This window comes from Fragaria vesca, linkage group LG6, assembly GCF_000184155.1.
Source record: "Fragaria vesca subsp. vesca linkage group LG6, FraVesHawaii_1.0, whole genome shotgun sequence".
Lineage (NCBI taxonomy): Eukaryota > Viridiplantae > Streptophyta > Magnoliopsida > Rosales > Rosaceae > Fragaria > Fragaria vesca.
In genome coordinates, this window is record NC_020496.1 from 3458912 (window position 1) to 3471488 (window position 12577).

Genomic DNA, 12577 nt, shown 5'->3' on the forward strand with positions numbered 1-12577 from the left:
CTCTCTCTCTCTCTCTCTCTCTCTCTCTCTCTCTCTCTCTCTCTCTCTCTCTCTCTCTCTCTCTCTCTCTCTCTCTCTCTCTCTCTCTCTCTCTCTCTCTCTCTCTCCGGCAAACGCCGTCTCCTCTCTCATCGCACCGCCGAGCCACAACTCTCTCTTTCTCCGGCCGATGCCGTCTCCTCTCTCGTCGCACCGCCGAGCCACGAGACATTGTCATCTTCGTGAGCAGGACCTCTTTCTCGGGCGACGACACAGATACGAAGACGCATGGCGGCTGCCGTCCGTTGTCGATCGTCGATCGCGCCTTCTGCTTTCGTCTCCGCCAGGCTAGCTCTCTGTGAATCGGGAAATGGCGTTGCCGGTGCCCTCTGAGCACGACGAGGCTCAGTCGTTGCTGTGAGATTTTGGCGATGTCAACGAGTGATGACTCGTGACGATTGAACTCTAAGAGCTTCCAGGTGGCCTCGGAGCACAAGGAGAAGCCACCGCGGGCCTTCAATGACTCAAATTAAAGAAATCTCTTGTTCCATGTATGTCATCTATTTAAAGTAGTGGTTAATAGATCTTTGACTCTTCCATTTGTATAGTTTGAAATGATTATATTATGTCGTGAGTTTTGGTCTATGAGAATAGTTTGTTTTGTGGCTGTTAAACAAGTCAATTAATTTGTGGTGTGGAGTTTGTTTTCTTGGCTTTGTAATTCTAGTGGTGGATTGAGTTTTGAATTTTTGCTGTGTCAAAAAAACACTTGGGAGGTATTGACGGGGAGCTAGCTAACTGAGTCTGTTAGCTATATATTGTAATTGAGGATTTCTATGAGTTTGCAGTACAAAGAAGACTATAAATGTGCGAATTTAATATGCTGTTTTGTTTTGCAAATTTTTAGTTTAGAAATCATAATAAAGTGATATTTGAACAGAAAGTATATTTTAACATGATTATTAGGGTCAGTTACAGATTACTGGGTGTCAGTGACTCGATTATTGAGGGTCAGTAATCGATTACTGGGCGTCAGTAACTCGATTACTGGGGTCAGTAATCGATTATTGAGGGTCAGAAATCGATTACTGGGGTCAATAATCGATTATTGAGGATCAGTAACTCGAGTTACTGGGGGTCAATAGCCATTTAGGGAATCATTACTCAATTATTGGGGGTCAGTAACTCAGTTCTGACGGTCGGTGACCAAAGTAACTCAGTTACTAGGGGTCAATAACTAGTTACTGGGTGTCACTAACTGATCAGTAACTAGTTATTGGGGGTCAATAACTGGTTACTGGGTGTCAGTAATTGGTCACTAACTGGTTACTAGGGTTCAGTAACTGGTTATTGGGGGTCAGTAACTGGTTACTGGGGAAATTCAGATGACCGGAGTCCGACGGTCGAGAAATTCTGATGACCGGAGTCCAGCGGCCGGTGACCGGAGTCCAGCGGCCGTTGACCGGAGTCCGACGGCTGGTGACCGGAGTCTAGTGAAGTTCCGGCCAATTATTCTCTTTCTTCCACTTTCTCTCTCTATACATGTTTAAGGGGTGAGGGTAAAATAGTCTTAAAATAATATGGTTTATTAAGACTTTAGTAAATATTTATGCATTTGGGGCATAAAAATGGTTACCTTATATTGGAATGGACTAATGAAAAAGATTATCATTAGAATGAGAAATGAAGGGTTTAAATTAATACTAAATGGACATTTTCCCTAGATTTTAATCATGGTTGTTTATTAGATTTTAATCATTCACTACATGCGATAAAGAGAAGTGTGCGTTGTGCAAATATGGCACCTTGTGTGTCTTGACTGTCTTAGATAAGTTGCGAGTTCTTTGCTTTGTGTAATGGTAACAAGCTGAAACATAAGATCTCTAAATATGATTCGATGTGGTCAAATAGTAGGAAAACTACACAATTTGTTACGATGCTTGTCCTCAGTACATATTTATCTTTCTCTACATATTCTCTCTCTAGAGAAACTCTACAAATGCAATTAGTTTTTTTTACGACGGCTCGGAAAACTTCTTACCTCTCAGCAGTAATGTGATTTGGATTAGGACCACAACGCTACCTTTATTCTTTCTTTTTTCATGGCAACGTTGAATGTTGACGAGGCCACGAAATTCAGATCTGGTTAGTTGATCTGGATCGGATTCCCCGGGGGCTCATGACAGTGGTCTACCAGTCTGGGTGCTCGATACAGGTCGGTTGAGTTGTTCCTGGGTAGTGGGAGCCTCTTAAGCGCGAAGGGGGTTTCTACTGGATTGTGGGTGATGCGATCGGCGATGGAGATGAACGCTGAGAGCTGACGTCCATGATTGAAGCACGTGGGGTGGAGAATGAGGTGGAGATTGTGGCAGTCGAAAATAATTCAAAGACAAAGGTGCATGATCCCATCGACTGTAGAGAAGTAAAATTGGGTAAAATTGTAAAGCAAATAGAGTAATCAATGAAGCAATTTTTGTTAAATGGTATTTGTTAAAATGTATAAATTTTTTAGACATGCTTAATATTATTTTAGAGTGTTCTTATAATATGAGGTTTAGACATAATATTTCTTTTTATATTGTAAAATTTAGTTAACAGTTATATCGTGAGGGCGACCGTTTTTATCTTTATATTAAAACAGAAAGGTACATAGTTTAATACCTTTTCTTTTCAATAAACTACATAGCTTAATACTTGAAATTAATATTGGCGAGATCTTAATCTAATTTATATGGTAAAATATAATAGCTCCGGAGTCGTGGGGATTTGAAACAAATGGTTGGTCAGAATAAATGGCTGACTGTCTGGCCAACCAAATTTGACTGCAAGCGAGCTTCTATTGTTAGCAACAATACTGTTTATGAATATTACATTTGATTTTGATGTAATCTTCAGTCTTCAAAGCGACCACAACAAACCTAGACCCAAGACTTCGAAATTCATCAACCAACATTCATTATTTCTCTTGGCCTCTTCATGATCAAAATTCTAAGGTAAGAATCTTCGTCATTTTCCTCAATAGAGATATGGAAAATCTTAGGAAATTGCACTCGTCTGAAGATTTTGTGGAGCAAATTCTATCAAGACTGCCTCCCAAATCTCTGATGCGATTTAAGTGTTTATGTAATTTGTGGTGCAATTTAATTGCAAGCCCTACTTTTGTATGTAAACACCTCTCTAGTTCTATCACTTCTATGCAAGCATCCTCTAGGCCACTCCTTTTCAAGCGCCCAATCCTGAAGGACAAGGATGATAACATCATGGATGAGAAGGAAAGTGTACATGACGACAATGTCAAAACTCTATTATCATCTCTTAATTTCTCCAATAAAGATGATGATGATTACCTTCTAACAACTGTAATTGAGGATCTTAATGTTCCACTTCCGGCTCCTCTAAAGCTAAAACATCCTTCGGATCTCACAATAGCCGGTCATTGTGATGGAATCATCTGTTTAAAGCTTTTCATTGGTAACATTATTTTATGCAACCCGGCTATGAAGGAATTCAAGCTTCTTCCCAAGTCCTTTCTTCTTCTTCCCGAAGATGACATTAATCGTTGGTCGCTGAATTATGAATTAAGCTATTACGATGAATATTTAGGATTTGGCTATGATCCCAAATGTAAAGATTATAAGATTGTTAGATTCGTAATCTATGAAGAGTCATGTTATTGGTTCAAAGCAGAAGTATACACTATGAATTCTAATTCTTGGAGAGAGATCAAGACCGACTATAATGAAATGACTTCTTTTGTTAGTAAGTCTTCTGATCTGCCAATATACTTGAAAGGAAATTGTTATTGGCACGTATGTGGTTACCATATTTCATGGGGGGACTTCATTCTTTCATTTGATATGGGCAACGAGCTATTTCGTGAGATATCAATTTCAGATTTGCCAGATGGATGTAGATTAGAGACACTTACAGTGTGGAAAGAGTTCATTACTATTTTGACCTATCAAGAAGAAATTGTAGTTTCTCATTCTTTCGATATGTGGGTTTTGATGTATGATGGTGATGGCAAAGGTTCATGGATAAAACATTTAACTATAAGACCTGTGGAAGGTGATACATGTCCATTGCTATTTTGGAAAGGTGACCAACTTCTCTTGATTAATAATAATGATGCACATATCGTCTTATATAACATTGGCACACAAATGTTGAAGTATCTTCCTATTCAATGCATGGGAAATATCATAAATATTCAAGCAGTTGGTTATGTAAATAGTATTGTTTCCATCAACGGAGGCAACTTACTTGAAGATACATGTATTTCTGCTTTCTATGGCAGTGGTAAGTTTTGTTCCAGCTACAGAGAAGACGACGACAATAACTCTGCGTTTGATGGAAATGACAAGTCAGAGCAATAGAAGAATTCTTCAAGACTAGAAAGAGTTTCATGCGCTTTGCTGCAGGTTTTGTAACTGATCGATTGGCTGTGGTAGTGACGTGGTCCGGATGGCGTCAAGGTGGCGGAGTCATGTCAGAGTGCGGCGTTGATCTCTATGGGTGATGCTAGATTCTGTCGGCTGCCTTCTGTTAGAAGATAATTAAAAAAATCTGTTTTAGCTAATTAATTGTGATAAGCTTCAGTAATCAATCTGGCAGCTGTCAAGCACGTTGTGGCTCTCATTTGTCTAAGTAGCTCTTCTATCAGATATTAGATATTTGTTATTTTGTAATAAGCAGCTTAGGCATTATCCTAGCTGTATAAATACTAGTTCTCTTGTATCTTTATTTTAGATTGTTCTGCATTTTATGAAAAGACTCTGAGAAATTGCTTCAGGTTCTTCTCATTTCTCTCTTACTATTCATAGTTTCAGAGGTTGATTTATCTGTTAGAGGTCATTAATGCCATGTTATCAACGCTGCCAGAGTTGTTAGGCTTCAGGAGGCTCTGGACCCTAGTAAGCATAGTTTCCTCTTTGTTGACAATGCAATGCAGTATGGCCTTTTCCACCACATATTTGACATTTTACGATCATAGAATGATCAGACTATTGGAGGAATATTGGAGGTATGGTTGTGGTATGCAAGAATGGTTGTATCCGAATGATACATGGGTGTTGTGGTCTCCCAGATCCGAGGATACATGGCTGCTGTGGTTTCTTTCCAGGCTTATTGTTTACTGTTTATATGTAACTTGTATATGTTACTTTACTTGTATATGAGAGTTGTGTATTAGAGATTAGTTCAGTTTGAACTAATCTAGTTTAAGTTGATGTTAGAAGTGTGAGATTGTGTGAGTGTATGACAGCTATGTATGGGCTGTATACAGCTGAGCTTCCGCAAATCTTGTGTTTAGATTTCTTCATGGTATCAGAGCAGGAACTCTAGTGTCCTGGCTCTGTTGCTCTTATTCTTGTTCTTCCAAGAGAAAGTTCTCTTTGGTTTCTCAAGCTATAGATGGCTGAGATCAGTTCAGGTATTAATCCTTTTGGTGATAATATCAATTCAAACACTTCAAGTGTTTCTGATGTTGAGATGAATCCAAATCAACGTCTTAGTTCTGTTTTGTTGAATGAATTCAACTACCCTGGTTGGGCTAGAGCAACTACTCTTGCTCTTGGAGGAAAATCCAAGTTTGGCTATGTTAATGGATCCATACAGAAGCCAGATGTTGGTTCTTCCTCTTATGATTCTTGGCTTTCCAAGGATCAACTTGTTATGTCTTGGTTGCTCAATTCTATGGAGAGCAAACTTTCATAAATTTTCAGTTTTTCTGAGTCTTCTAGGCATCTTTGGGATCAACTTAAAGAGATGTATGGGAATCAAAATAATGATGCTCGAGTGTTTCAACTCAAGCGAGACATTTCAGATTTACAACAAGAGGGTAAATCCTTTGTACAACATCTTGGTGGTCTCACAAGCATGTGGAATGAGCTTGATGTTTATAGGCCTCATACTACAGATGCTGCTACCTTATTGAAAAGAGCTGAGGAAGACAAGATATTTCAGCTTCTTGCTAGTCTAAGTTTAGACTATGAAGATTTGAGAAGTCATATTCTTATGAATGCGGAGCTGCCAACTTTCACATGTGTATGTGCAACAATTCAAAGAGAAGAGGTTCGAAGAAAGGTGATGAACATAGAGACCAAGCCAACTCTTTTGGAAACTAGAGCTTATGTTTCAGACAGTAGGCAGGTTGAAGAAAAGACTTACAAAGGGAGGAGGCATGTTTCGAAATGTAGTTACTGTGAAGGTATGGGACATGTCAGGGATAGATGTTGGATCCTCCATCCTGAGCTAAAGCCAAAGCATTTAAAAGAGAACAAAGGTGGTCACAAAAGTTGGAATGGTCCATCACACAGAGCAAATCTTGCAACCTCTTCCTCTGAGGGTATGCCTGACTTCACTTCCAATCCATCTACCTTGATAAATGAGTTCGCTGCTTTCCTCAACAAAAAACAGATGCAGAAGAGGAGACCAGCAGCTGTATACAGCCCATACATAGCTGTCATACACTCACACAATCTCACACTTCTAACATCAACTTAAACTAGATTAGTTCAAACTGAACTAATCTCTAATACACAACTCTCATATACAAGTAAAGTAACATATACAAGTTACATATAAACAGTAAACAATAAGCCTGGAAGGAGACCACAGCATCCATGTATCCTCGGATCAGGGAGACCACAACACCCATGTATCATTCGGATACAACCATTCTTGCATACCACAGCCATACCTCCAATATTCCTCCAATACTCCCCCTCAAGCGAGATCGAGGAGAAGCCTTGAGCGAAGCTTGCCAAAATATTCGATAAAATTTACAACTCCATGTGGAACACAAACCAGCTTTTGCAAAAAAATTCCCAGAAATTCATCTAAGGATGGCAGATAACTCATGTATCCTCCACATGCTGATAGGACTGCCAAGGTGTTGCCCAGAAGACTTCCTTCTTGTTCTTCACCTCCACAGAACTTAAACTCCAATAGGCCAACACCGAAAAGAGAAGAAAAAAAAAAAGAAAAAAAGAAAAAAGGACAATAGATCTCTCTTCCAAATCAAAAAGAAGAAATCAACAGCCAAAAGATAAAGATTTTTTTGTATACAGCCACAGCTCTACTGCCTTGTTTCTTGTTCATTTAGGTTAGTCTTGTGTGTATAAGAGATGTATGGGTGATGAAGTGTGTTCCTCACCCAACTTCTTCTATATATAGTTTAGTGTTGTAAACTTATTATTTACCAAGAAGAAATATCAGAAAAGCTTCCGCAACTTTGTCTTTGGTTTTTCTACACAGACATAGAAGATTGATTCTGAGTCATCAAAGGACAATTAACTGCAGTTTGACCTCTCTTATTACACAATTGACATTCAGGAGAAATAGTGTTCATAGTAACTCCATTGATATCTCGTGATGCTCGAGGCCTATAAAATGGAGAAGCAGGATTATTCTACTTGCAATGTGTCCCTTCCTGTTACAGAAAGAGCATATCGCATTCTGAAAGCATTCTGAAGCAACATGTCATTTTCTGTCACAAATTTGACAAGCAGTACCACCTCCAGCTAAACCAAAATTCTTATATCCTTCATTATTAGAATTACTGTCACCTCCAAAATTCTTATACCCACCATTACTACTTCCATTATACCCTTCATTAGTACCTCCTCCACTGCTGCCATTGTACCCTCCACCAGAACCCCCAAAACTCTTATATCCTCCTCCAGAATCTCCAAGTCCACTATCTCCATTCTAGGTACCCTTTCCCTTGTCATTGAAGTAATTAGAACTACCCTTATATGAACTACCCCGAGCTGACATACCAATCATAGAACCTAGAGGTGAAAGAGAAAAATGGGACTCTATATCTCTCTCAGCAGCAATGAGTTGAGCCCTAAAGTCCTTGAGAGAGATAGGAGTATCTCGAGCTCTGACCACTGTCTTTATCATGGAGTATTCCTCATGTAAACCATTTAGAGTTACAATTATAATATCCTCATCCACAATATGAACTCCTATAGATCCCAACTGATCTCTAGCATGCTTAATACAAAGGAGATATTTATCAATCGAGTCTGCTCCCTTCTTAACTGTCTGTAATTCAGTCTTTAGTTGCATAATGTTGGCTCTAAAATCAGTTGAAAACTGTTCCAGCAATGCACTCCATGCCTCATAAGCTGATCTGCTTCCCACTATTACATCCATTATATCATCATCAAGAGTAGCCATCAGAAGACCTAATAAGGCTTTGTCACACATCTTCCATTGCTTGTAGGCTGATGTTATTTTATTAGTCACAATACCATCTTCTGAGAGAGCATATCTTGGAGGACATGAATATGTACCATCAAAGTTATAGAAAAGATCATTCCCTTCCAAAACTGACTAAAACTGATAGCTCCACTTAACAAAATTTGCTTCACTAAGCTTTACTGTTATCATACTCAATAATGAATTAATCTCAGATTGAGTTGCAAAAGGAGACTTGACAAGACCCACCTCGAATTTTACCCTACAACCCGGGGTAAATCCTGCGGGGACCACCTCCAAGGAAGATATTACCGAAAATTCGGCATAACCTCTCTTGAAAATGGACAACCCTTTCTAAAAAAAACCTGCAAACATTTCTAAAATTCTCAATCCACCCTTAACTTCTGGAGCCTACGTGCTCCCCAACACAACCACCACCAAGAATAATAAATCATCTTCCAAATCAACACATAATTATCCAAATAAAATAACATATATACAACCTCCGATAAATATTCTAAAATGTCAACAAGCTTTCGCCCACAACCGAAATAATATACATTAAACCCAAGGGAAAATCAGAACTACTAGACACTAGAGGAAGCAAGAAAAACACAGGTAGGTTAAACAGGTAACCTACGGATGAAAGGTGGTGGAAATGCGGGTGACTATGCCTCGTCTCGTACTAGGTCCAACCCGTACTCTGCAGACTGGACATTTTAAAACGAAGAGCCTAGGGGAGAACATTTAATAACGTTAGAGTGAGTGGACAAAAATAAATTATTAAAAATATTTATGCATTCCCATTTTAATTTCCAAAGAAAATATACTGCATACGGCAGCTCAAAAGCGCTCAACTCATAAACTGGCAATTTCATCAAATAAAATGGAGCCTCTCAGGCTAAACTATATATAAACATATAGGCATATGTATTTACACTCGTCAGACTCCTTGTATGAATCCTATGAACAAATTAGAAAAATAGAAATTCATACAAGGCTACGACGCTTGCGTCTAACGCTCACGTCGCGCCATAATGGAATTTTTCCTCATTATGACCGAAGAGGACGGTGTATTTATATACGTGTGGAATCCCTATATGAAAACCTAAATAAAACAGAAAACAAAGTAGTTTTCATATAGGGCTATGACGCTTGTGTCTAACACTCACGTCACGCCATAATGACATTTTACCTCATTATGACGGACCAAGCACGTAGGGCTAGCTAGCATTTATATACATACTATACTCATAATATTCAATAAACATATCCACTGAAAATCTCATTTTCGGGATCTCTCCAAAGGAGGAAAATTGTCAAATATCCGAGAAAGAAATAAATCTCAGGAAAAGAAATAAATGATCAACAAGATAATTCATCGCATGCTTTTCAATTAAAACAAAGGTCCACTCACAAATTAGGCCTAAGCCTGATGTCGCTCCGAGGCTTCTTCTGCTTGGGCTTCCTCTCGTCCTGAACCAAATATACAATTAATTTCCCAACTAAATATCTAATATTTAAACAAAATGGGCAAAATTAAACGTGAGCCTCCCACACACTCATCATTGCCCAACTTCGTCATTCTTAACTCAAAATGGCTCAAACTTCACCGAACATACCGGGCTACCGGCAGCCTTAATTCAACTTTTTACAGAAAATGACTTAAATCCTACGGCCGGATTCTACATTATTCAACCGCCAAAAATACCACACTTCGGAAAATCACAAACCTATCCAAATCTCATCCGAAAATTCCATAATTCACATCAATAAACTCCCCTTAATATTTCACACTTAAAACTATACAAAACTCCCAAACAGCGGCGGCCGGAGGCCGATTCCGGCGACCTCCAATGCCTATGAAATTTTGATAGAATAATCCTCTCATCATGCTCTACAACTTTCCTAACTAGCACAAACCCAAAATCTAAGCCTAGCTATGCCAATCGAGCAGAAACATCAAAAACGCCTTAGAACTTCCACCTCAGATTTCTCCTTACCTGAAGCGAACCGGAGTGAGTTCTTTTAGGGCAAGGCAGCTGGGTTGGAGACCTACAAAACCGTATAAGGCTTGCCCGGATTGGTGGCCGGAGGAGGGAGCTCCGGCGAGAACACAGTCGGTCCTTCGGGACAAGTTTCCTTCCGCTTGGCAGTGATGTGGCAGCGCTCACCGGCCAAGGAAGAGAGAGGAAGCGACGCCAGTCCAAACAGGACAGGTGCGGCAGCCTTGCTCAGCCAGACGACGGCGGCGGGCACTGGTTTTTCGGCGAAGGGAGAGAGAGCTCGGGAGGGAGAACCGGGAGGAAGAGAAGGAAAAGAAAAGAGAGAAGAAGAAAAAGAGGAGAAGAAGAGAAGAAAAAGAGAGGAGAAAATAGGGTTTGGGCCTCACACAAACCCGGCCCAACACCACAATTATTACCGAACTCCACCAATTTAACACCCCAAAACAAAATACCCTATTAAAAATTACCTTTTACTAGCTAAAATTTACCATTTTGACCGTCGTCACATTTTTCTCTGATGAATAACCCTCCAAAAATAATCGTTCCCCAAAACCCCTCTAGGGACCAATTAAACTATAACTTCATTGACGGAGACGGTAAAATTCTTATTATAATCAAGCTAGTAAATAAGGTAAAAATTTAAGGGTCGGGATGTGACAAGACTGACTAATAGAAGATGAAGTTTGATTGCCAACAGATGAAGACTGAAAAGTCGCCATGACAGTAGTCTGAAGTACAAAGAACACTGTAAAATCTCACAGACTTTCTTTAAACAATCTTCAAAGAACTCATGCAGTGAATCAGCACCAAATCTAATGATCAAAGCAAATATTCTTCACACTGTGACACGACCCACCCCGAATTTCACCCTGAAACCCAGAGTAAGTCGTGCGGGGACCACCTCCAAGGAAAATTTACTGAAAAGATTAAGAAAATCTCCCTTGCAGATGGACAACCCTAACTCGAAAATTTCATATTACACTCTTAATTTAACACATAATATACAAAAATTCTAAAGTATCCAGAGCTACTAAACACAAGCGGAAGCAAGAAAACACGAGTAGGTTGAACAAGTAACCTACTGGCGAAAACTGGCAGAAATGTGGGTGACTATGCCTCGTCTCCTACTAGATCCAACCCGAACTCTGCAGACTGGGCAATTTAAAACGAAGGGCCCAGGGGAAAACATTTAATAACGTTAGAGTGAGTGGACAAAAATAAAATAATAAATAAAATATTTATGTTTCCCCAAATTAATTTCTAAGGAAAAATCGAATGCATGCCGCAAGCGATAAAACTTTTATCCCATAAAATATCGAGCCTCTCAGACTCTATAATTTTACACACGTCCATACTCCCTATATAAATTCATGGGTCTATATAGGGCTACTACGCTCGCGTCCAACGCTCACGTCACGCCTTAATGCGGTGCTACACTACGCCATCAAGGTGGACAGACGGGTGTATAAATATGTGTCCATACCCCCTATATGAATTAAACACTCAAATAGGGCTACTACGCTTACGTCCAACGCTCACGTCACACCATAATGCGGCTATATGCTACGCCATTAAGGTGGACAGACACATATGGCTAGCTAGCATTTTATATACATACTCTCTCATAAATACATATTTATATCCACCGAAAATCCCATTTTCGGTATCTCTCCACAAGAAATAAAAATCGTCAAAAATTAAAATGACGTCAAAATACTCCACGACATTAATTATTCAATCGTGAACTTTAGCATGCATTTATTTAAAATAAACGTCCACTCACAAATTAGGCCTAAGCCTGATGTCGATCTGGGGTCTCGTCTGCTCGAGCCTCCTCACGTCCTGTTCCAAATAAAATATTAATTTCCCAACCAATAATCCCATATTTAATCAAAATAGGCAAAATTACCCGAGAGCCATAAATACGCTCATCATTGCCTAACTTCGATATTCTTAAATCGGAACGATCCGAACTTAAATATCATACTCAACAGTCGTAAATACAACCTCTCTAAAATACGACTTAAATCCTACGGCCGGATTCTACATTAATTAACCGCCAAAAATACCTAACTTCGGAAATTCACAAACCGAACCAAATCTCATCCAAAAATTCCATAAATCACACCAATATACTCCTCTTAATATTCCACATTTTAAAACCCTAAAAATCTCCTAACCGGCGGCGGCCGGCAGCCGTTTTCCGGCGACCTGCAAATGCTACCAAATTTTAACAGAATCTTCCTCTCAATCTCCTCTACAACTTTCATGACTAACACAAACTCCAATTCTAAGCCTAACCATGTCGATCGAACACAAACAACCATAAATCCTTAAAACTTTCAATTAAACAAACCTCCCTAACGAAATCGAATTTAGCCGAA

General features: G+C 39.4%; 1 protein-coding gene across 1 annotated transcript; it reads left to right on the forward strand.

Moving 5' to 3' along the window:
- Positions 1 to 3173: 3173 nt before the first annotated feature.
- Positions 3174 to 4355, forward strand: LOC101311017 (putative F-box protein At4g10190-like). Its single transcript, XM_004304845.1, has one exon. It carries the CDS (start codon positions 3174 to 3176, stop codon positions 4353 to 4355), a length of 1182 nt encoding a protein of 393 aa, XP_004304893.1.
- Positions 4356 to 12577: the final 8222 nt, after the last annotated feature.

Excerpts from the sequence above, each read along its gene's own strand:
- LOC101311017 (XM_004304845.1), top strand. The coding sequence starts at position 3,174 with ATGCAAGCATCCTCTAGGCCACTCCTTTTCAAGCGCCCAATCCTGAAG.